Genomic DNA, 27,536 nt, shown 5'->3' with positions numbered 1-27,536 from the left:
AAGTATTAATTAAGTTGGGATCGAACTGCTATAAATTGATTACATCTTTTTCATTCTCACTTCTTTGATTGTTTACATAATTATGTATATATGTATATTGAGTCTCTATATAATTGTCATTTAATTTTATACTTAGATATAATTTTAACATCAACTCAATTCATCTAGCCCTTTTGGATTGCAAAGGGTCAACACTTTTGGAACAATCATTCACATTATTAAAATTTGAATGTTTTATAAATGGCGATTATTCATTTCCTCAAAACTGTTTTATAATTATTTAAATTTTCATAATCTAAGGTTAGACAACCCAACATAATAGTAATTTTTTCTACACATAGAATGTTGTCGAATTGTCTAGCATAAATAACCATTTAATTAAGTAAAAATCTCGCACTGTGTTATACTGTTTCGTACTTCAAATCCTAATACGTCAAAGCATTAAAAACCCAATTTCTATAATTTGAATCACATTTCTTGGTCAAATTTTTAAAAGGTGCAATAATTAAAGGTTGATCTTTTATAATCAAATAGCTAACAACTACTTTCATGTATCTCAAATTTTGAATATCTTAATTAAATCTTCATCATTAGCCGGTAGAATTAAAACAAGCAGCTTATAATTTGTCACCTCCATTTTCAAAATATAAAATCATTGATATCCTCATTTATTTTTTAAAGATGATTTGTCATCTTAGTGCATGGCTATGGAACTTCATGTACATGCATTAAACAATTTTTTTTTTCATATTAAAAGGAAAAAAAATTGTTTAACTTCAAATTTTATGTGCGCGCATATATATATATATATATATATATATATATATATAAATGTTTTGTGCAAGTGTTAGGAGACAAAAGAGAGAGAATGAACTATTTACTAATACACAAAGTACAAGACTATATAATTTACAACTGCAAGCATAGGAGGACTTTTCAGGTACCTAAGTCATTATAAACAAAGATGAATGACTTAAAAATTGGCGAGGATTGATAGCTAAGAAAAGATTAAAATATAATGAGGTGAGGGGCATGACACTCTTCTCAATAATGGCAAAACAAAGGGTCTTTTTCTCTCTCAAAATATGTATCTATGTATATGCATGAACAACAAACAAAATAATCGATTGACAAAATTAGGATAATTGATCTTAAAGGGATAAGGGATTCGATAATTCTCGAAAGATAATGGGTGCACCATATTGTGGGTGGAGGAGCATCAACACAGTTGGAGCATGCTTGTAGCTAGGGGCAAGATCAAACGAGAATTTACGCAAAATCATGGCCATCACTAACTTTGCTTGAAATATCGCGAGATTTCGACCAATGCATCGACGGGGCCCAAGCCCGAATGGCATGAATGCCGTTGGATGCTTTGCAGCTCGACTCACTCCATTTGCGAACCGAGTTGGATTGAATTCAGTGGCATCGTAGCCCCAGAGTCCTGGATCATGATGAACGGCTATGATCGGGACCAGTAGTTCGGTTCCTCGTGGGATTTGGCATCCTCCCAGGTCCATGTCAACTTTGGCACGCCTAATTGTAGCCACAGCAGGTGGGTATAGTCTCAAGGATTCATTTAGAATCATGTCCAACTGCAAAATCAAATGGTGACTAATAATTAGAATTTGTATTTGGTGATTGTACTACCAAGTGAAATGACCAAATTGCCCTTTAAAGGTTTCAACGAAAACCACCAAAACTTGCCCAATTTTTTTTTTTTTTTTTTCAAGAAAGGTGCATGCGCTTTTCAAGATTCACTACATAATGTACTGATCTTACTTTTATTAATTAAATAAAAGATGCACATCAAATCTTAGATACTCGATGAAAGGACAAAGTGACAAGATATCACAAAAACTCTTTTGAACAAAATCCCTTGGCAAATGTTGGACACAACTTATAATGACAAAAATACCCCTCCTTTTTGCTCCATCCAACACAGAGTATAGGGTTGTTTCAGTAAATTAATCTCAACGAATAGAGGAACAAAACCGGCAACCTTAAACTCACCGTCTTAAGCTTGGCGACGTCGTCCTTGGAGGGGATGTCACGTGCCCCGCACTGGGACAAGACCTCCTCACGTGCCGATTCCTGCCATTGGGGGTGCATCGCCAAGAGGATGGTCGTCCACGTCAACAAATTCGACGTCGTATGTTTCCCCGCGAAAAAGAAGCTCTTGCATTCTTCAACGATGTCGTTGACGGTGATCGAAGGTCCCGATGCGAAACGACAGCTGGAATATCGATCTCCCTCGTTCATGCTAGCCCTGATCATCAGTTCCAACAAATCCTTCGGACACGCCTCCGACATTTCGTTTAGCGAGTTGTCTCTCCGACGTCGTTCCACGAGCTTCATCAGTGATTTTCGAACTTCCCTGTCCAATTTCCACGAACTCCTGTTCTTTTTCGTGGGCAAAAATCTGAACCCAAAAAAAAAAAAAAAACCCTAAAATTATATTACGTTCCATTACGCTAATTAAATTTAGGCATCTAAAAATTTCTATTAACTTAGTTACACAATGAATACTCATCTGGGTAATTCAATAATTAGCCATTTATTCAAGGGTCTTTCATTCAATTTAATTACCTCGGAGATAGATGATTAATTTATAATATTTATTAGATTATTTTAATAATTCAATCCTCGTCAATTTGAACAACTAATAACCATATGTAATACGTATGAATTGAACAAGTCTCAAATGCACAATTGCTACGCTGGGTTCATTAAATTTAGGCATCTAAAAAGCTCTATGATTTTAATTGCACAACTAATAACCATCTAAGTATTTCAATAATTAACCAATAATTTTGAGGGCCTTTTATTCGATTTAAATACCTTCCATATAGTTCATTAACTTTTAATTAATATATAGATGAGTTGTTAATTCAGACCTCTTATATATATATATATATATATATATATATATATATATATATATAATACGTGTTTATTGAACAAGCGCCACGTGCAGAATTGCTACTCTAGGTGTTTTTTAGATAGACCATCAATTTTAGCCATGTACCGATATCCGGGGATGAAAATTTTCTGGAAAGCTTCGACGGCGAAGACCATTTGCTGGGCTTGTAATCGGAAAATGGCTTTGCCGTCCTCGCAGCTGCTTCCGAAAACGGTTCGAGTGACGACTTCTTCGGTGAGAGTTTGAAAGCACTCCGAGATTTCGATCTCAAGCTTCCCTCCAGAATCTGACATTAACGCCGACCACTTGTCCAGCATTTCGGTCACGCTTTTTCCCATCACTGGGATCATTAGCTAATACCCCCACCAAAATAAAGAAACGAATCAGCTTTAGTTTTTAAAATTTTCAAAACGAAAAATCAAAAGCAAGAAAGACAAAAATTTCATTTCATTCAATATTTGTAATTAACTTACGTTGAGATTAGCCATGTAAAAGGTAGGAGTGATAATCTTCCGGTGGTGAGCCCATTTTTGTCCTTTGAGGGTTAGCAGCCCATCTCCTTCTAGCTTCCTCACCAGCGGATGCGACTCGTTTTTCTCATACAATTCCTCTTTCGAACCCAAGATTTCTCGAATCAGCACCGGATCCGACACCATCAGCCGAGCCGTGGGTCCGAACCACACCAGAAAGGTTGCACCTGCGTCAACATTGCATAGATACTAAACTAAGGTCGTGTTTGGTTTGTGGGAGAAGATGATTCGTTAGAAAGAAACTAAATGAGAATTTGAATGGAGGTGGGTACCGTAGATTTTGTGCCAGTGGTGGTAGAAGGAGAGGACTCGGGGGAGGATGTTATGGGAGAGGGGCATGGGGTGGGAGGAGGCCTTCAGCATCAGCCCCACGAGCTCTTTGATGTTGCCTACGAAGAAACGGTATGGGGGACCCTTGATCCCTTGCTTTGAGAAGTGCAGCTCTATTTTTCTGGGTCGCCACCATAGATTAACGACGACCTTCACGACAAGCAGCTGCAGCAGATATATTGCCACCAAAAGCATCGCCACCCAGTTCAAGTACCCTCTCATGCTTTCTCGCTAGCCTCTGTTAATTTACTCAGAGAGAGAGAGAGAGAGAGAGAGAGAGAGAGAGAGAGATGAGTTTTACTTTTACATGATTTGTGTTTGCTGGGCATATATATATATATATATATATATATATATATGCATGGAGTGGGAGAGATAATGTCATTCAGTCGTGGAAAATACTTTTTATTTTTTAATTTTTTTAAAGAATTACAAAAATAGGATTCCTATTTTGGAAGGTAGAAAATAAAGAATTTGTTTAAATGTATGAGATAATTTTTTATTTTTTAGCTTTGAAATAATTATAAAAATATAATTTATTCTCTAATTTTTAAAATTTTATATAAGGTAATATTTAAAATCATATATTTTGGTATTTGAAATTGGATGTGTGGAATTAGAAGGAACTTTAAATATAATCCAAAATTTGAATCCCATGCTCTCCTATGCAAAATAAAAGTTAGAAATATAATAATAATAATAATAATAAGATATTTTTCAACTTTCTTATACAAATTTAGAAAAATAAAAAATATGGTGATATTTTTGTAATTATTTGAAAAATTAGAAGTTAAAAATAAAACTAATTTCAAAAACAAACAATGTTAAAACTATTTATTATTATTTATTTATTTCAAGAAAATGTTATGAAAATGAAAAATTAACTAAATTTTCCAAATTTTTTTAGAAAATAAAAATATAAAATAAAAATTCTCTTCCACAATTAAATCGGCCTAAAATACTTGCAAAAATTTTTTTTTTTTATGTCAATCCTGTAAATTACAAGTCATAACATAAATGTTATATTAATGTTGGAACTTACAAAAGTACAACATAAAGTTTTCAATGAGTTAGGTGTTAAGTTGAAATGAAAACAAAGAAAATATGGAAAGGGAGAAAATGGAAACGCCTAATAGAAGATGAGCTGCGGCCGCATGTCAAATTCATTCCATCAAAAATATAATTATAACATGTTAAAATAATCCATTAAATACCATGCGCTCATTATCCCATTAGAAAGCAATAACTCATTTGCTTCTATATCTAACCTATGTATCTATAAATAAGAACATTTGTGTTGTGTGAAGTATGCAAGTGAAGTGAGTGAGCGAGAAGTACGAGAGTGCTGAAGGTGAGAGAGAGAAAAAAGTGTGAGAAAGTTGAGTGTGTGTCTCCTCCTCCTGTTTTTCTCACAGGTTATAATATATTTGGTGTGCTTCGTGAGCATAGGTTAGATTAGACCGAACCACGTAAATTTGATGTTCTTATTTTGTGTGCTTATTTTGGTTGTGTGTGTGATTATTGTTCCTAGATCCCTAACATTGGGATATTTAAGACTCATTTAAGAGCTGTATTAGATTATATATATTTTTTTCTTCTGATAATTGGGGGACTCCAGTCATCATCGTGCCACTTTGAACCCTATGGTGCGACACCAAATCCGATGGGATGAAAGTCATTCGTCCATTGACACACCCTTGCTAATTTACCGGGATAAACTCTTAAGGGAAAATCAAATCCATGACCATGGGTCACCAAAGTCACAAGTCGCCCTTACTATTTGAGCCAACTCGGTTAAGCTTAGATTATGCTTTTTTATTTATGTAAATTTGAATACTAATAAATAGTAAGACTTATATTAAATTTTGCCATTTATTTGTGTGAAATATTAATGAGAGAGAAACTTTTTTAAAATAACATTAAAGAGAGAGAGAGAGAGAGAGAGAGAGAGAGAGAGAGAGAGAGAAGGGCAGCACGGTGGAAATGAAAACCAAATAGTCAACTAAAGAGATGTCAAGTAGTAGGAAAATTAGAAGAAGCTGGAGGCAAGATGAGCGTCATTTCGTGTTATTGTTGGATGAAGGGTGAGCTTTTTTTATTTCACAAGATCTCCCTGCAGATTTTGTTCTTCTTTTTTCTTTTTTCTTTTTTCCTATATGGTTAATTAGTGGCAGAGAGGTAGGGACTATTAGCGACGACAAGGCAGCTCTCTCTGCAATTACTTCAAAGTTTCTTACTTTTTTTCTATTTTGCCGGTGAAACCCACATTCCCACATATTATATTGTTTATAAAATGCTTAAACTATTCCAAAAATATTTGGAGCAACCATATGCCATCATTCTCCTTTTGACGCTGCGTTTTGTAGCTAGCTTATTGGATCTCCAAATTCATTTCACCTTTCGTCCAATCATTTTGCGGGTGACCAATTAAAAAAAAGTTTCCCAACATTAATAAACAAATAATTATAGAAGCACACATACAAGCACGTGATGAATGGATGCTTTAAAATATCGAATATAGCTAAATAAAAATGTATTTACTATCTATATGTAAAGCATAATTTTATGCCATTGTTCCTTAAATTGTGCTGTTTATAAACATTGTTCCTACGGATATTTGATTATTTAATTTATTTAATTAAAGACTATGTAATATACGCATTTTATGATTTTTTAAGATATTAATTTAAATGATGAGAACTATGGAAACATGATTCTTTCTCCTTCTCTTTATTGAAGATGAACAAGTAATTTGCTCAATTTAATGGCACTAATTATTTTCTAAATCAATAACTACAAATATGATTTTATTAAATTTTTTGGTAATTGCACGTATTTGAAGAAATATGAGATCCTGAATGAAGATTTGAACAAAAATTAAGGAGTAGTTTAATTAGTGTCATTGCTAGAAATTTGAAAATAAAAACTATGTGTTAGGATCCAAAATAATAATAATAATAATAATAATAATAATGTGTATATATAATAATGATAATTAATACAAGGTTAATATGAGTCCCCTTGGTTGAGATATGGGAAACACATGTTCCCTCACTAACATTTTTATATAAGGAAGGGAGGGGTTTCATATGTAGAAATTGCAAGAGGGAGAGAATTGAAGGAGAAAGAGGAGAAAAAGTGAGGGAGAAAGAGAGGAAAAGGATGAGGAAGAGAGAGAAAATAAGAGCGTTTAAAATTTTGGGTCCCGAGAAATTGTAATGTGAAGGGTTAAATCAATGTATATTCCTAAATTAAATTTTGGTAGTATACTTTGTTTTTTATTATGGTATAAACCTTATCTTAATTGTTCAATTTTTGAATTTCGGAGGTATTCTAGTATGCTCTTTAGAATTTTCAAGATTTATATTTTGAACTTTACCAGAATATTAAATGTCCAAAAGATGAGGAATTCTCTGAAGCCGAGGTTATACCCAAAAATTTTGAAATTTGGTGGGCTTCTAGTTAATATATCAATGTTCTTAAAGATTAAATTTTCAAATTTTCTGAAGTCATTTGATATAATTTTTTATTTTTAAAAATTATAATCGTTATGCTATTAGTATGTTGTTAGAGCTACACAGACTTAGGTCTGAATTTATTTTATAAATTCTACTTTGAATCTGACAACGAAATTTGGTAGGCTCATATATAATATATATATATATATATATATATATATATATATATATATATAGGAACATATAAATTTAATTTGGTGATTTTTGAAGCTTGAGAAGATAGCTTTTTGATGTTTTAAAGTAAGTGTTGAATTCTGGGATGCCCAGTTCAATTAGCAGAATTGAAAGTTAAATTCAAAAAAATCAACTTTAGTAACCAAACGATGTTGTATGGATACAAGATTTGTCTCTAAATTCTAAGCATAAAATTAAGATCATTTCAAGATAAGCTTTATATTTTTCTCAATAGTGGTTTATTAAATATAATCGAATTTAGGATTAGACCTTTGAGAGGCTTAAAAGAGAAATTATAATTCATTTTCTAAATCATGGATTTCTGGTTATCTTGTGATAGATTACGGATTTAGTAGAAAGTTTTCAATCCTCGAGGAGATCAAGGTAAGTGGGTTTAATTATGTCATCTTTTTATAAAATATACCTGATTTTATTTTTAAAGAAAATATTTAAATTCTCTCAGGTAATTTACAGCATTATGTTATTCTATTGAAAATAAATATTTTCAGCACAAAAATCGTGTGACATGAGTTTATTTTTATTAAAGTGAACTACATATTTTTTGAAACAATGAGCAATGATGATATTTTTATGATGCTATTTTTATTGCATGATTTATATATTAGTGTGTTTTAAAAAAATCTTATGGCTAAAAGATTACAGAGTTACAGATGCTCGGTATCGTAACTTATAATTTATAGTTACAAAAATCAAAGTGCACCCAAACTGTCCTAAATAGTAGTTTTCAGAGCAGTGGATTCTCTCGAGTGCATACCTTATTCCAGATCAGGATTTAATAGAGAAAATCTCACTTACAGTTTGCAGTTAAAGTTTGACTTAGTTTTGTTAGCCGCCAGCTAAGTACACCTTTCGGACCGCACAACTCTGTAATAAGGGTAAACATGACCCACAATTTAAAGGCTTAAGGGATTTTTTACAAAAGAATTATAAGAGAATATATATATATATATATATTACAATTATAGTTCATCATTTTAAAAAGTAATTACAATTTACAGCTAACAGTTATAGTTTTACAAATGCAATTTTGAAACTACAATATTAAATGTTAATTGTTATAGAATCATGGTACAGTAAAGTTCATTATAACTACACATTGATATAATCTTTCTTGCTTACTAAGCGTTGTCTCACCCAATTATTCTCCTACCTTAGAGATAGTTTTGAGGAGCATATTGAGAATCAAACATATCAAGTGCATGAGCAGGATTAGAGGGAGTAGTTCAGAATAAATACTAGTATAGTATAGCTGGAAACACTTTTATGTTTTGAAATTTTTAAGAATGTTAATTTTGAAGTTGGATATATCCTTTAAGGCAGTTATCTAGCACTCAAGTATAAAAGTTTATGAAGTTTTATCTGTTTCCACTAGTTCTATTTTTTTTTTTTTTTTTTTTTGCGTCACCTGTGCGGAAGTCGCGCCCTAGACCCTATAGGGTGGGGGCATGACAATATGTAAAAACTAGGAATAAAAACTAAAGAATGCTTAGTTAAAATTAACAATAGTTTGCATTTCAAAATTAAAATAAATTAAAATTTTAATTGATTGAAGGCTTATTTGTTTTTGGATCAAATAATAATTTAAAAATATGATTAAAATAATAAAAATAAAGAAGAATACAAATTAAAGAATATCATAATTAATAAAAATAAAAAATAATTTCAATTATTTTGCTGGATTATTTAATCATGAAACTCACTTTAGTACTCTAAGAAAATTCCTATTTTATATGACAATTGAAAAATAGTAAAAACATTTTTTGAATGATTTCTATTATTTTTATAAAATTTAGAACATTTATGGATAGTACTTTTTTTTTTATTTTAGTTATATTTTAAATTTGAATATCACTTGTTTAATCTCGATAATTGTGTATAAAATGAATTTTTCATCCACAAAACAATTTATGGATATTTTTATTTGAATTATATTTTAAATTTATATGGTCATTTTATTTAAATTTCAATTAAAAATTTTGTAATGAATGAATTATTTAATTTAAAAAAATCAATATTGTATTTTAAGAATAGGTGGCTACAACAAACAATAGGCGGGTACAACAAAGTCAAGGCCGTAACATTTAATTTTTAGTTTTTGTAAAAATGAAAAAAAAAACAAAAAATTATTAACAAAAGTTAGTAAATATGTCGTCATAATCTGTTTCAACAAGATCATCAAAAATAAAAAAATTAAATTGACTAATTTATGATATTTTATAAACAAAACATGCTACAAAGATTTGCCAACTCACACATTAAATAAATGTATTTTATTTTTGAAAAGAGCCCTAATAACTACTATCTTAAATTGTGTAATTCATTATAATATATATTATTTATTTATACAAAAATTTGATTAGTCCTCATAATTTTGTTCTAACTTTTAGTTCAAAATTACAAAAATTTAGCACTGAGATATTGAAGGTCAAAACGGACCACTTGTTGTCCTTTTAATATATTCAAATAAGAAGTAGTGCGATGCACAAGATAATTAAATAGTGATCATCATGGTCATCATCATCATCATCATCATTATTATTATTATTATTATTATTATTATTATTTGTGATACCTAACTCTTTATCATATTAGAGAAGAAATATACTTACACCTCCTAAGCTATATTATCTACTATAAATACCCTATTGAACTTCTATATTGTGACACTTGCACCCATAAACTGTCATCGTGGTTGTAAAATGCTCTTGCCACTAACAAAAATAATAATTAAATCAAATGAATATTGTAATGCATTTGACATATGAACAGTTAATAATTCTTTTATACAAAATTGCCCTTATAAAAGTAAAGAATATTATGATTAATAAATTTTACAGAATGAATGTGAGAAAGTGCTCATAAGGGGAACTAAAATGCCCAGTTTTATTTTGAGAACTAAAATTAAAATACTTATGAAATTTTTAGAGCTTAAAAAATAACTTAAATATTTTGTCAATCCCTAGTAGCAAATGTTTCTCTTTTCAACTTGTTTTGATGAATTAAACCCATTAGTGTCCCGTACAGTATCTAATTGATAACATCGAGTCTAGTTCAGTTAGACAAGATGACATCCAAGTAAGCATAAAGTTCAGACATCTATTGAAAAAACAACAAGCAAAAGGTCATAACCAAAGTTCAACGCATGATACAACCGAAGCACAACCAATTGGAGCATATATGAAAGCTTGTGTTCTTTACATGTTTGTTGGGTTGTGTGAGAGATAGGAACTATTTTTTAACTTTTGTGCGTGTGATATGTTCAAGAATAGATTGTAAGAGCTGAGCAATTGCATATGCATTTAGTTCATAATAGCTTGAACATTCAAACCGTGTTAATACATGCATACTGAGTCACAACACTACGTAGGATGTCAAAATGAGTTTCAAAATAAGATTTATTGACAAGACATCTTACCTTTGGTAAAAACTACACTTGGATAAGGTTGGAACATAAATAGAACATACACATGTCCTTTGAACTTGTCCTAGCATAGGATAGCTCATGTATAGGCTTATTATGTAAAAGACCAGGTAATTGGTCGACCACTAGAGGGGATTAGTCGACTAGCAATTCTAGTTGCTTAAATTCCATCACAAACTAGGGGACTGGTCGACCATTGTAGGGGAGTGGTCGACTATAAATTCCATTGGCTCTATTTTTTGAAAGGACCAGGTGACTTGTCGACCAGTGCAGGAGACTAGTCGACCAGAAAGGATGTATGGTCGACCAGAGATGGTGTTTGGTCGACCAGCTGACTTGAGCGGACTGCAATTAATGCACGATAACGACTAGTTTTGGCCTTGTATTTTATCCATTAATGCCCAACAACTAGCCAGCGACTTTCTCATCTATTTGGCCATAAATATACCTCATTAGCATTCATTTCATAGATTGATTTAGAGCATTTTGGTTGTTGAGATAATTAGTGAAACATTCATTCTAGGTTCTACATTGCTCAAGCTCTCTTGCACTCTATTCGTGTCTAAATATCATTTGTCGAAAGAGAGTAGTGTGAGGTTCTATTTGTATCATTAGCTTAAGAAGGAGCATCATCTTGTAATCTTTACATTTGTTGTTGCTTGTATATCTTGAAGGTTCTTGGTGAACTTTCGTTAGGGTGATTCTTGGTGAACACTGGGTTGAGGCTCTTGGTGAGCAGTGTGTTGTAAAGGCTTCTCTGTCTTGAAATGGATTACTTAGTGGATTTCAGAATCCTTGAGTTGGAATCAAGGCGTGGACATAGGCTTGGTACCGAACCAAATTAACATCGCTGTGTCAAGCTTCTCTTTCCTTATCTCTCTTAATTTACTTGATTGTGTTTGCTTGCTTCGAAATATATTATGGTATTTTACTCTTGTGTCTTGTGAAGGAATTTTTGTGCTTTTAGAAAAATTCATTATCCGTGAAGAACGTTTATTCACTCCCCCTTTTGAAACACACCCAGGGCGACAAGTGGTATCAGAGCTAGTCGCTAGATCTTCGGAGTAACATCTAGAGTGCAAAAATCAAATGGCGAATATGTTTTCCCAAGAACACTGTGTTAATCATCCACCAAAGTTCAGTGGAAGCATCTACCAGGCATGGAAAGATCGAATGACAATATTAATCTAATCATATGACTTGAAAATATGGAATGTGATCACCGAAGGAGATTATTCAAAGATGACGAAGGTGAGCTCATACCGATCAAGAAGCTGTCGGATGCCAACTCAAGGTTGATGCAACTAAATTTCAAAACAAAGAATTTTCTCTATTGTGTTGTGAGTGATGAAGAGTACAATCATACTTTCGGATGCAACACCGTAAAGGAAATGTGGGAAGAGCTCATATGAAGGTACGACTCAAGTTAAAAAGTAAAAAATCTATATGTTAGTTAAAGAATATGAAATGTTTAAAATGGAAGAAGGTGTGTCAATTACTTCCATGTTTACACATTTTACACATATAATAAATGGCTTGAAAGCACTTGGTAGAGAATACTCTGTGCAAGACAATGTGAAGAAAGTGTTTCGTTCGTTGCCAAAATCATGGCATGCAAAGTCTACGACAATTGAAGAAGCAAAGACCTATCTAAGGTCACTCTTGATGAGCTCATTGGGTCTTTCATGACTCATGAGATCAAGAAGAAAAATGCTACTGCTGAAGTAGAATAGCCAAAAGAGACAATGGATATGGCTTTAAAGATAGCAAGAAAAAAGGAAATTATTGAAGAAGAAGAGAGTGACAATGATGAAGAAATAGATTTTATCACTAAGAGAATGTGATACTTGACTCACTCGAAAAATGAGCAGCTCGGAAGTTATCCCAAGTATAGGAGTTTGGTCGTGTAATATTAAGCCCAAGGGCTAGATCGTCTCCTTAGGGAATGCGTTTTAATATCAGATTTTACGTTTTTCCAATTAAAATTAAAAAGGTACTGAACTTGGTTCAGATTCAGGGTTTTTCAAGATTGCTCAATTTCACTTTTAATGAATTAAATGACACGTAATTTAAAACTCTAAACTAACATGCACTAAATAAAAGAAAACAAGAATAGAAACCCTACGTCTACTTAAAGAAACATTGGGACACGCGTTAATAAAAACTGGAAACCTAAAACATGGAACTAAAACATGCAAGAATGGAAACTCTAATCTACCTAAGGAAACATCGAAACATGTTCTAATTAAAAATGGTAACATTAATCACGGAATTAAAGCATATAATGGAAACTTAATCACACACATACACATTAAAAATCGAAACTTTAATAAAAATCAAGAACTCGAACAAAAATAAAAAAACACAAACAAAAACCTAAATTTAAATGCTATTGAAACACAATAAAAATGCAAACTTTGATAAATCTGACCCTAATTAAGTTGAGCTTCAAAAAGAACCAAAAATTAACTACTGCGAGCTAAATATACCACTAATTTTTATCTAAGAAAATAAATGAATACTACCATAATAAAAACACTTTAAATAACATTCGCAATTCAAAATTTCAAATAACCCAAAGAAAATTAATACTTGACAATTATCCGACTAACACAATATTCAAATTCAAAACTTTAAATAATCTTCAAAAGATAACATTTAACACTTATTCAACTAACCAAAAATTATATAAAAAGAAAGAAAAGATGAGAGAAAGAGAAAAAGAAAAGCCATGAAAGCTTTAGGCCATGGCAGCAGGGTGCTGGCAGCATGTGGCTCGGCTGGTGTTGCTGTGTTGCTGGTATGGGGCTGCTTCTATGGCAGCAGTAGAGTGCTTGGTGGCTAGAAGAAGCTACTGCTGTCGGAGAAGGTTGCAGAGGCTACAGAGAAGCTGCTGTGCTGTGCAGCAGATGGCTGCTGTGGGTGGCTCTGCTGCAGCTGTTGTGGCTTCGGGACTGTTGTGGCTTGGGGAGGTTGCAAAGGGTAGATGGAGAATAGAAAATACAGAGAGCTGTAAGAGAGAAAGAAAAACAGGGGAAGAAAGAAAGGGAAACAGAGAATGGTAACGCAGCAATTGAAAAAAAAAACAAAACCAAAGAAGAAGAAGAAGAAGAAAAAGAAGAAGAAGAAGAAGAGAAGAGAAGAGGAGAGCCGAGGAGAGCTTGGTGTGTAGGGCACACACTGGGAAAGAGGGGAAGAGAAAAATAAATAGAGATTGTGGAAGAAAGCCCTAGGCCCGGATTAGAGATTTGACCCATTTAGAGGACCCGAATTATTATATTTTTTGTTCTCTGTTCATTGCAAATTCTGCTCTTTTGGAGCCCGTATCTCACAAAACTCAAAACACAAAAGTTGTAGATAATCCTTTCCTATTTCTATAAAAATTTTAATCATCTCGATCGGAGTTTGGACGGAAAAGTTATGTATGAAATACGAACAGGTATCGGTTTTAGTTCCCAGGAATTTTCCTACGACAAAAAATTACCAAAACTTCATAAATAGTGCAATAAAGTTCAAGAATGATGATTTTGGCACTTTATTAAAATATTGGACAATTTTGGACATTTAATTAAAATATAAACCATAAAACCCGGGTTAAGATGCCCAATTACGCAGTTTCGGTGCGTAATCAATACTCTGTGGAAGAAGGGCTTAAAAAGGATTAGATGTTACTACCCATATCAACAAGGCTCACCTTTCTTTTTGAGAGGCTTCCTATAAGAACTCCACGGTTAAGTGTGCTTGACTTGGAGTAATCTTGGGATGTGCGACCTTTTGAGAAGTTTTCTCAAAAAATGTGTGAGTGAGGAAAAAACACACTGAAAAGGATATGTGTTGGTCTGTGGGGCCGGTCATTAGTCCTGTAAGGCTCACCCCCTGTTGTTTGGTCTAGGTGGAGGAGGAAAGATGTAGTGCTCCCTGGTAGACCTAGGTTTGCACATTACAAAATAGTATCAGAGCCAATTACCCAGCCGGAAGTATGATGAGATTCACACTACCTGGGTTTGGAAATGTGGGTTTGCAACGAGAACGCGTTTTGTAAGTAGGGGAGAATGTGATACCCTGTGGAAGAAAGGCTTAAAAAAGGATTCGATATTACTACCCATATCAACAAGATGTACTTTTCTTTTCGGGAGCCTTTCCATAAGAACTTCATGGTTAAGCGTGTTTAGCTTAGAGTAATCTTGGGATGGCTAACCTTCTGGGAAGTTTTCTCAGGAAGTGTGTAGGTGAGGAAAAAACACACTGAAAATGACATGTATTGGTCTGTGGGGCAGTCATTAGTCTGATAAGGCCCTCCCTCTATTGTCTAGTCCAGGTGGAGGAGGAGAGATGCAGTGCTTCCTGGTAGACCCATGTTAGGGTGTTACAGAGAATTAAAAGATTCTTATTGAACAAAAAGGCTAGTAAGAAAAAGGATAAAGGAGAATCAAGCATAAGGTGCTTCAATTACAAGAAGCTCGAACACCGTATAATTGAATGCCCCCAATTCAAAAAGGGCAACAATCAACAAGGGGATAAAAAGAAATATAAGGCTATGAACGCAACCAAGTGGGATGATCTTGATGGACTCTCTACCTACGAAGAAAATGAAGAAGAAGTTGCAAACTTTTGCTTCATGGCGGATGAGCAAGATGAGGTAAATTATGATGATGAATAGTTTCCTTTATATGATGAGTTAGAAGAAACTTGTAGAAAACTTTATAATGAATTAATTGCAACTAAAAGGAAAAATAAACATCTTGAAGAAACACACTCAAAATGCAAGAAAAAGGAAGTATGTCTTTGTTTTGCTTTAAAGGAAGAAAATGTATCTTTGAATATAAAAATTGATGACCTTAATGAAAGTTCTCAAATAGATCACGAATTTTTCCAAAAGAAAATCGAAAATTTGAAAAATCAAATTGAAGAAAGTCTCGAGCAAAACTTGTATTTGAAGAAGAAAATTGAGGACCAAACCAAGATTATTTACAAGTTTACCAATGGAAAGGAGAATTTTGACAAATTACTTGGGGCTCAAAGATTTGGGATTTTCAAAGAAGGATTCGGTTATGGGTTTTCACCTTCCAAATCTATTGCTTTTACAAATCTATGTGTCAAAAGAAACTCATTACGAAGCAAAAATCCAGCACCCAAACCAAACCCTTTGCATGCTAATAAAACTTGCTTATATTGTGAAAGAAAGGGTCATTTACACTTCCCTTGTCCTTTTAGATGGAATAGAGAAAAAGAAAAGAAGTACGTATGGGTGATCAAGAACTCCAACCCCATAGGACCCAAGGAAAATTGGGTATCAAAACAAATCACTGAAAACTAAGGTGTAGTCCCAAGAGAAGGGGGGGGGGGTGAATTGGGTTATTAAAATTTTCTTTTAACACTTATTACAAATTTGCAACCTTTTGTTAATTCAGTGAACACACAAATTTGTTTTATCTTCTAATGCTTAGTTAGATTAACCACAACTTAAATATCAACAAACCCCAATAATTCCTAACAATATCAATTAAACAAACATTAAACCATTCAATCGCAATATCTCAATCAAGATATGATATGTAGTACTTTTGCAATTTTCATCTTTTACAAGATCTCAAAGTAGAATTTGTTTGTCACCCTGTGTATATATATGAATTTGATTCAAGCCCTGTATGAATGGATTGTGTTTCCTCAATACAAACCACAACTCAAACTTCCAAGAACTCAAACTTCAAATAAACTTTTGGTTAATTTGTCTTGGGTGTTAACCAATCAACGTACTCCCTTTGAGGTTTCCACAATTTATATTGATCAACCAACGTATTGTCTTTTGATTTCCGCAATCCCAAAAATAAGTTAAATCTTGGTTTATTTAATTTTCAATCCACGTAGTATATATGATCAAGAACTAAAATCCAACCATGCAATTAATATAAACAAGAATTTAAATGAGAGCAGGGAAGACAGTGAGACGAGAGTTTTTATGAGGTTTGAGATTCGGCTTATACCCAGCCTACATCCTCGCCTTAGGCCAATAACACCTAAGGTTTCCATTATACCACTCCCTTCTGGGCGGAGCAAACCTTTACAAATCCCCCTTAAGGGTAGAGCCCCCTCTCCAAGCGATACCCCACGCTCGGTCACTCCTTCAATAGGCTAAAGCAACGCCTCTCCAAGCGATACCCCACGCTTGGTCCAATGATCTAAACAATCCTTGAATCATGAAAGAACTACAAAATAAGAACAGGTATTAGTGTACAAAGACACTCTCACAAAAGAGTTGATTAGTACAAGTTAGAGTACTAATATACTTCAAATCAAACATCAAATAGACAATAAGAAGCTCAAGAATGAATATCATTGGAGGTTCTTTCAAAAAATTTGAGAAACTCAATAGCAGATTAAGAACCATAGGCTTTTGATCAACAGAATATCAGTAGTACTCTTCAATAAGATTTTGAACAAAAGAGAGCTTTAGAAGAGTTTGCAATTTCAATGCTTGAATACTAATTGTAATGCTTGGTGTGTTGAATTCCTTGGGTTTAGGGAGTATTTATAGAGTTTTAGAAAGTGATTCCTTGTTTGCCACATTACATGGAGTGTCCCCCAAGTTTTTACAACGTTTAGATTTGAAAAACTTATTTTTAGAAATTTTTCGTTGCTGTTTAAAATTTAAATTCTCCACAGGTCAATCGACTGGGCCTATTCTGTATGGGGTCAATCAACTAGATCCATCCTGTCTATCCATAAATTAAATGAAATAACTATCAGACGACTAGGCTTTCTGGTTAGTCGGTTAGACAGTTAATTTTTCACAACTTTCATATTTTCAATACTTTGAACCCTTGATTTTTGAAAAAAAGTCTCCATGTTTTTTCCATTTCTTGAGGTCCATCTTGACTTCATGTCTTTCTTTGAAACCAATCTACAATGCCCATTGCTCTCCAATGCTTTAATATCTGGAAAGTTTTCATTTGATTGACTTTAAGTGTAAGCTTTCTCCTTTGATAAGGCTTGTAAGCATTTTGAATATCTAATCCTGAAACATGATCACTTTAACCAATACATGTTAAATTTCCTTGATTTTTATCATCAAAATAAGATTTATAAGCTTTGTTAGGCCAACAATCTCCCCCTTTTTGATGATGACAAACAAGGAGCCAAAAATGAGTAAGCCTTAAAAAAGACTCCCCCTTACAATAAGCATCAACTTAACAATATTTGCAATATCAAGATCAATTTCAATATTAATTTCAATATCATGCTCATGTATCAAAATTACATCATTCAAGATCAAATACTTTCATAGTTGAGCCAATATACATTCTTACGTATGCGGTATCTTGCTCAATTTTTGCCCAAAACTTCTCCCCCTTTTGACATCAATAAAAAAAAGGTAAGATATCAAGAAAAAACGTATAAATACTAAGGCAATGAGCAACCATAAGAAAAAATATATATCTAGTGAAGGCTTCAAATAGAAACTTTGCATTTAACATGCATAAAAAGATAGACAATAAGTTCCCAAAGTAGTATGAGAAAATACAAAAGATTATATATCATAAATTTCAATCATTTTCAGTACTGAACGTAAATCATGATATCATTTTTTATCAAGTCTAACTCCCCCTGAATGAAATTTATTTCATATTCAATAGGTTCATAATTTCATTCTTGAAGTATAAACTATGTATTTTTGAAGGTGTCAAGATTACCAATCATGCTTTTAAAATTATCATGTCATGCTCAAATATAAATTAATTTCATGAAAGTTCTCATGGAAACCAATATCAAGAATAATACCAATATCATATCAATATCATCAATATCATAACATGCTCATGTTTAGTTTGTTCACATTCAAATTTTGCTAAACTTTCTCCTTTTTTTTTTTTTTTTTTATATTAACAAATTGATTAAACTGAAGAAATCTTATGCTAAGGTACTAAGGACTAAAAAATTTTGCATTTAGATTGCAATAACAAGGTCCATTAGTCAATGACGCAAGAGATATATAATGTGAACCATCATTAGCATGTAAATTAATATGGTCAAGAATTAATTTCATACTCATATATCAATATCATATCAAGATTCATGCTTCATAATCATGCTCAATAATTTCATGCTCAAATTCGCGATGTATAGTGAGCCATAAATCATCAATATAAGTCAAGTCATTATTATGTCTTTGGCAATATCAAGATATCATACATGTCAGCATTTCAGCATAGTCATAACTCAGTATTTAGTTCATATTATCATATCATTAGTATCTCACCACATATGCCCATCAGAATATTAGCATTTAGCATGTAGCATATTATTATCATTTGTGCATTGTGCTACAATTTTGCTCAAATTGTTCTCATGTTGCTCAAGTATCTCTCATTCTTAAATATCTCTCATTTTGCTTGACTACCTCTCATTTTGATCAAATAACTCCCCCTCTTAATCAAAATACTTATGCAATAAGCTCAATGTGCTTCAGATTTTCTTTCTTTTGATTTCATATGAATACCCAAAATTCATATTGCTTTCCAAATCATAATACTTTCTAAGTTAAGCCTTGTACGAATCATCCTATGATTTTGGCCAATAATATCATTTTTGTTTTTATTTGTTTCAATGTTATAGTCGTCAATAAGCTCTTAAACTTTTTTTTTTTCGAGATTTTTCATTTCTACTAGTTCAATATCCTTGTATTGAATTAGATTAAGTAGCTTTCTTAATTTCTAAAAGGGAATGACTAATCCAAATATCATTGGAGTCCTTAGTTTGTGAACTAGGCTTTTTATTTTGGTACCCATACTTTCTTGGGTCTTGATGGTTTAGAAGAAGTTGATTCTTTTATTCTCCAAACTTGTCTAATTTTTACATCTTTCCTCTTTAATGGACATTCGAACTTAATGCGTCCTTTCTTCTTGCATAGAAAATATGTAGTGTGAGTATAAGCATTAAAGGAGGTGTTAGCAGTCTTTGGAGGCTTTCGTAAAGTACCCCATATAGAGGTTCTTTTTCCTTGAATTTTCAACTCTATTGAACCCTATGCCTTCTTTATTCAAAGACATTCTTTGTGCGCTAATCATTTTATCAAGATTTTCTTTTACTCTAGTGAAGTTGTAAATTATTTTATTTTGATCCTAAATTTTCTTTTCAAGGCAAAGTACTTCTAAATTTTTAATTCCTTTGCAGTTAGCTTGTAGCCGTACTAGTTCTTTAGTCATCTAATTTATGTTGCTTTCAAGTTCATCAAGGACTAGGTATTTTTATTTTTAAATCGAAGCTTGAGATCTTAAATCTTCTAGTTCTTTCATCATCTTTTCATTCTTACTTTCTAATCTCTTGATTTTTAGATCCTTTTCTCTTTTAGTAGGATTTTTAGATTCTAATTCTTTTATCACAACTTCATTCTTATTTTTCAATGAAGTATAGCGTTTAGTTACTTTAACTAAAATCTTATGAGCTTTGAATAATTCACTTTGTAGTTTTTCATAAGATGACATACTTTCATCATTGAATTCATTAGATGAATCATCACTATAATCATTAAATGTTTTGGATGAGGAGATTTGTTCTTCATCATCGTCCCATGCCATAAAGCAAGTAGCCTCTTAGTCACTTGATTCACTATCTAAACTACTTGTACTAATATTACCCCATGTAGTCGCTTTCATTGTCCTTTTCTTTTTCTTTTTGGAATCTTTCCTAAGTTATGGACAATTCGGTTTTATGTGTCCAACTTTTTTGCAATTATAGCATGTAGGAGGTTCTTTCTTTGTTTCTTTCTTATTAGTTTCTTCTTCATCTGATTTTGAGTCTCAAAATTTTCTTTTATTCTTCTTTCTAAGGATTTTTGCAAGTCTCTTGGTTATGAGGGGTATATTGTTATCATCCATTGCCTCTTCATCTTCATCGCTAGAGCTTTCACCTGAGGCTTTAAATGCAATAGATTCCTTGTTTTTAAATTTTCCACTTCTTTTGTTTATTGCCATCTCATAAGTGAGTAGAGAACCTATTAATTCATCTAGGGAGATGTTTTTCAAATTTCTTTTTTTAGCTATTGTAGTGGCCTTAGGTTCCAAAATCGGTGGAAGTCCTCTAAGAATTTTTTGGATCATTTCATAAATTGAGTAATTCTTTCCTAAGGCATTGAAGAAGTTTATTATATGGGTGAACCTAGTGTACATACTAGTGATGGTTTCATCCGGGTTCATCCTAACGACCTCATACTCCCTTGTGAGCATGTCGATTCTATTATCTTTAACATCAACCGTTCTTTCATAGGTTACCTCTAGTGTATCCCATATTTCTTTAGTTGATTTACATGCCATGACCCTATTGAATTCATTTACATCAAAAGCACAATATAAAGCATTCATAGCACTTGAATTTACTTGCAACATCTTATGCTCATTTTCGGTCATCTCTTTTTCCTCTTTAGGTATTTCTTTGTTATCTATGTTTTTTATAGGGACAAGGTCACCATGTGTGACAACTTTCCAAACTTTCCAATCCATGGTTTGTTGGTATATCCTCATTCATTGTTTCCAAAAAGTATAGTTGACTCCGCAAAAGAGAGGAGGTCTATATGAGGATTGACCTTTAGCAAAGGGAGCTACGCCTAGGTGTGCCATAAAGATCTTTATGTAGCTTCTAGGTTAAGATTTGCTACAACCCCACTCTGATACCAATTGAAAACTAAGGTGTAGTCTCAAGAGGGGGGGGGGGGTGAATTGGGTTATTAAAATTTTGTTTTAACTCTTATTACAAATTTGCAACCTTTTGTTAATTTAGTGAACCCATAAGTTTGTTTTATCTTCTAATGCTTAGTTAGATTAACCACAGCTTAAATATCAACACAACCCAATAATTCTCAACAATATCAATTAAACAAACATTAAACCATTCAACCACAATATCTTAATCAAGATATGATATGCAGTACTTTTGCAATTTTATGCTTTTACAAGATCTCAAAGTAGAATTTGTTTCTCACCCTGTATATATGAATTTGATTCAAGCCCTATATGAATGGATTGTGTTTCCTCAATACAAACCACAACTCAAACTTCCAATAACTAAAACTTTAAATAAACTTTTAGTAAATTTGTCTTGGGTGTTAACCAATCAACGTACTCTCTTTGAGGTTTCCGTAATTTATATTGATTAACCAACGTACTCCCTTTCGGTTTCCGCAATCCTAAAAACAAATTAAACCTTGGTTTATTTAATTTTCAATGCACATAGTATATATGATCAAGAATTAAAGTCCAACCACACAATTAATATAAACAAGAAATTAAATGAGAGTAGGGAAGAGAGTGAGAAGGGAGTTTTTATGAGATTCGGCTTATACCCAGCCTACGTCCTCACCTTAAGCCAATACCACCTAAGGTTTCCACTATACCACTACTTTCTAGGCGGAGTAAACCTTTACAAATCCTTTCTTAAGGGTAAAGCCCCCTCTCCAAGAGATACCCCACGCTCAGTCACTTCTTCAGTAGGCTAAAGCAACGCCTCTCCAAGCGATACCCCACGCTTAGTCCAATGATCCAAACAATCCTTGAATCATGAAAGAACTACAAAATAAGAACAAGTATTAGTGTACAAAGAAACTCTCACAACAGAGCTGATTAGTACAAGTTAGAGCACTAATAATCTTCAAATCAAACATCAAATAGACAATATGAAGCTCAAGAATGAATATCATCGGAGGTTCTTTCAAAAATTTGAGAAACTCAGTAGCAGATTAAGAACCGTAGGCTTTTGATCAGTAGAATATTAGTAGTACTCTTTAGCAAGATTTTGAACAAAAGAGAGCTTTAGAAGAGTTTGCAATTTCAATGCTTGAATACTGATTGTAATGCTTGGTGTGTTGAATTCCTTGGGTTTAGGGAGTATTTATAGAGTTTTAGAAAGTGATTCCTTGTTTCCCACTTTACTTGGAGTTTCCCCCAATTTTTTACAACATTTAGATTTGAAAAAATTATTTTTAGAATTGTAGGTCAGTCGACTGGTTGGGTCGACTGGATCCATTCTATCCGTCCAGAAATTAAATGAAATAATTGTCAATCGGCTGGGCTATCTAATCAGTCGGTTAGAAAGTCAATTTTTCACAAATTTCATATTTTCAATATTTTGAACCCTTGATTTTTAAAAAACTCAAATGTGACTTTAAAAATCATTTTTTGAGGTTTTCAAAAATTGGTCTCTAAGTCTATATTGTATCCTAAAAAGCTTCATATATCTATATTAATATTGAATGAAGTACTTATGACTTCTTAAACATAGACACTTTTAGCACTAAGTTTTCATGTTTTTTCCATTTATTGAGGTCTATCTTGTCTTCATGTATTTCTTTGAAACCAATCTACAGTATCCATTGCTCTCCAATGCTTCAATATCCAGAAAGTTTTCATTTGACTGACTTTAAGTGTAAGCTTTCTCCTTTGATAAGGCTTGTCAACATTTTGAATATCTAATCCTAAAACATTATCACTTTAACCAATACATGTTAAATTTCCTTGATTTGTTATCATCAAAATATGATTTGTAAGCCTTTTTAGGCCAACAATCACCTAACTCTATTTGCAGGTTTGCTTGAAGACCTCTTCGATGAAGAGCAAATGTATTGACTTTTTGAGTCCGATCCCTATTTTGATGTTGACAAAGCACAAGGATTTAATGTATGGGTTGAATTCTTAAACATGTTTTTATCTTATATCACACAAATGAAAAGAAGAAGTGGAAGCCAAGACGAGACTTAAAGCGCATACAACTTGGTGTGTTCCACGATGAATTAAAGAGCAAAAGAATAAGACATATTTGTTTTCACTTGTGATGTATTTCATTTTTATACTTTGGTCTGTAATAATGCATAGCATGCATGATGTGAATGCCAAGCTTAGGATGACTGTGGACAGACCCTAGGGACCAGCACTTTTCATGGAAAAACTTATTCTTAATAACTAATTGGTTGGGGTCAAAGATTAGAATTAAAATGAAGTTTGCAAAGACGGTCGATCTACCTTGGATTTTTTGGCTAAATTAAAAGCCTTGATCGACTGACCCTACACAATTTAAATCAGCTCAGTCAGTCGAACACACTTAAGGCCAGAAGTCAAATGTTTGACCAAGTCTCGAATGATCGAACTAAATTGAACGTATCTTCCATGGTCGAACAACCTTCAAACTTGACTTTTTCTACTTGCCCCGGCCAATCGAACTTTCAGTTCAAAAATACACTTGGCCAACCGAACCTATGAAGGTTTGGAATATCGCCTTGGCTTAGCCGACCGACCCTTTAAGACGGTTGACCGAACCTCTCGGGTTCAGCAAATTTTACCGTGTTAATTAGGGTTAAAAGTTTAATTGAACATTTCTAAAATTCCCATTATGTCTCCAACGGTTATATTTTTTGGAAATTCTATAAAAAAAACCCCTTCATAAGCACAATTAGCATGATGATTAGTTAGGAAAATTCTCCCAATTTTTTTTTTTTCACATTTTCATCTTCAAAAGCTTTATTGTATATACTCTCTTACACTCTTTTATTTCAAAATCATTTTGAAGAGAGCATTTGAATAATTCCTTTACTTCTTTCACTTGCAAATTCTTTGCATTTGAAGGTTGTTAAATAAGAACATTTATTTTGGACATTCGTTTTTTGTAAAGCTTTCTACTCTCACTTGTATTTATTTGTTGAAAACCTTTTTGAGAGTGAGCTTATAGGTTTCTCAACATATTTTCTTGGTAAATATTTTTGGAGAAATACCTTTTGATTTGGAAATATTTTTGCACATAGATTTCAAATGCTTGTATTTTGATTGTGCAAAATCATTTGAAATTTGCACATAGATTTCAAATGCTTGTATTTTGATTGTGCAAAATCATTTGAAAAGCAAAAACCCTAGATTCTTCTACACTTTATTTGAAAAACATTTTTGGAGAAAAAATATTTTATTAGGGTTAAATCTTTGAGTCATTATCATACATATACATATACTTTATGTAACAACCCAAAAATTCTATTATATATAATAATTATCATAATAGCTCTGATATCAAGACATACTATCAATGTCAACCCAGACCCATAGGCACCAGAGATTTACCTGTTTATACAAACATATCACCTAAGCACTGGAACCAAAATACACTTTACACATATACAATACTAGAGTTTCATCGTTTATACATATACATATATAAATCCCAAAAACCATCATGAGTCTGACCCGACTACCTACCCTGCAACTAGGTAGTACCTACGAACTCGTCTATCACGGAGCTCACTCCACTCGTCTGTAAGGATTTCCTGAAATATTTGTAATGCTAGGGTGAGACACCTCTCAGTAAAGGAAATAGACTAACATCAGTGTGTGGCAATGTGAGTATTATCATACTATAAACATATACTACAAATAATATAACTGTAATATATATATATATATATATATATATCTTAAGCCTTAACTAATATTATATGAAAATATCTACTTTTAAACATACTATATTATAATTAATTTTCATATCTTTAAAATCACCTGTTAAATTTGTATTTTATTGAAATTATACCCTGGATTTAAATCTGTGTATCATGACTCCACACCTCATAATCCAGGTTGTGCGGTCCATAGGCTGGACTTAACACTGGTTGGCCTACCAAGTTAAGTTAAATATAACATAACTATGCACGATTGGCCACCCAACCTGGCCTACCCAGCCTACTACATCGACAACCTCTAAGGGTTAGTAGCACAGTGGGTATCCCACTAGACTGTCCACACTTCCAGGCTAATCAACCACCGACCCACGCTTCTTGAATAGTGTTGTTGCACTGTCGGCTATAGCTAATCTGGTCTGCCCAACCTACTCACCGAAAACTTCGAGGGGTCGACAATCAGTGGGAATCCTACACTAGCTATAGTATCGTGCTCTTAATATACGTAATCATCTGGGTTCTGTTACTAGATAATACATTTCACATAACATATTTCTATTCATAAATAGCATTTTCATATTTCTATAATAAAATCTGGATTTTACATATTTTATGAATAAAAAATATTGTTTCTTAATTTCTAAATAAATCATCATAATAAAATTGATCACGACATCTACGCCAGCTATCATTCCTCAGCATCTGCACCGGCTATCATATCATAGCATCTGTGCCGGCTATCATATCATAATGTACTAAAAATATCTTTGACATTTGTATTGTCTACGACTTTCTAAAAGTTACTGAAAAACCATACATATTCTTTGATATAATTATTTTTCTAACATATTGATATTACATTAAATTCATACTTATGCCACACGAGTGAGTTCTACTCTATATAATACCATAACATGCTATAAAATCTATTTTCTCTATTCAACATCAGTATTCCCAAAAATACATTAATTCATAAATAAATTTCTAAAAATACCCGACTTAATATATTCCCTCACCTGTTCCCTGTTCCCTGCAGAGCCTGTTAAAAACCCTGAATCACACCTACGACGTTCCAAACTCCAAACCTTGAAACCACATTCATCCCAATTTACTCAACTCAAATCCCAGTATATTAACATCTAACACATTTTTTGGATTCTGAAATTCCAAATAAGCATATAAACCCTAAAATTACTTACTTCCCCTGATTTTGGGATGGTTCCTGAATTTCTCAAACCACAATTCTGCTCTGGCTAAGTTGTAAAGAATATCCCCAAGATCATCTTGGTAACTTCTGATCATAGAAACGGGGAAAAATGGGGCCGGATCAGAGGAGAGAAGGAGGAGAAACCGAAGTTAGAGAGAGAAAATGAACGCGAAATTGAAAATCCTTGCTAAAAATTTGGTTTCTGCATATATATAGGTTGCTTGCCACGTGGCCTCGTCGACGAGACATGTGTACTCGTTAACGACTCACAGAAGGGTGTTTGTTGATAAAGATAATGAGTTCGTCGATGAACCCTTAATGGTTTGAATTCTCTACTCTTAGTATCTTCTCATCGATGAACATGTGTCCTCGTTGATGAGATCTAGAAGGACGTTCGTCGACAAGAACCCTGGGTTCGTTGATGAACCCTTAATGGCTTGAATTCCCTACTCTCAGTATCTTCTCATCGACAAACACGTGTCCTTCATTGATGTTGCTCCTTTAATATAATTCATTTTTTTCCTTATTTTCATTTTCCTTTATTATTTTATTTCTATTATTTTTCCGGGTCTCTACGTTATCCCCTTTTTTAAAAATTTTGTCCTCGAAATTTGCTACCTATGCCATACACCATCCTCTGAGGAAAAAATCACTACTTATTTTATTAATTACCCTCACTTATAGAAGTGGAATACCGAGGTTACATCTATAGTTCTAGGAGATTACAATAATAACCCAACATTCTACTTGAACCAACAAAAATAGAAAACTATTACACACACTAATTAACTTGCATAAAACAAAACCTATTTACATGATTTCCTTACCTGTATTATCATCCTCTCCTGACTAATGTTGGACCCATTAAAACAAATATGGGTATTTCAGACGCATCTCCTCCTTCAACTCCCACGACACTTCCTCTATTGCATGATTCTTCCACAAGACTTTTACTAGTGGTATTATCTTGGTGTGCAACTCTTGTTCTTT

General features: G+C 32.9%; 1 protein-coding gene across 1 annotated transcript; it reads right to left on the bottom strand.

Annotated features, from left to right (window-relative positions):
- Positions 1 to 1,151: 1,151 nt before the first annotated feature.
- On the bottom strand, positions 1,152 to 4,005 carry LOC131157661 (cytochrome P450 734A1-like). Its single transcript, XM_058111975.1, has 5 exons — positions 3,726 to 4,005; positions 3,397 to 3,620; positions 3,029 to 3,276; positions 2,014 to 2,422; positions 1,152 to 1,595 (listed from the first exon to the last, which is right to left on the bottom strand). The coding sequence occupies exons 1-5, from the start codon at positions 4,003 to 4,005 to the stop codon at positions 1,152 to 1,154; spliced, it is 1,605 nt and encodes a 534-aa protein (XP_057967958.1).
- Positions 4,006 to 27,536: the final 23,531 nt, after the last annotated feature.

Source organism: Malania oleifera, chromosome 6 (assembly GCF_029873635.1).
Source record: "Malania oleifera isolate guangnan ecotype guangnan chromosome 6, ASM2987363v1, whole genome shotgun sequence".
NCBI lineage: Eukaryota > Viridiplantae > Streptophyta > Magnoliopsida > Santalales > Ximeniaceae > Malania > Malania oleifera.
Note: the sequence above shows the minus strand (reverse complement) of the source record. Positions and strands in the feature narration are given on the sequence as shown.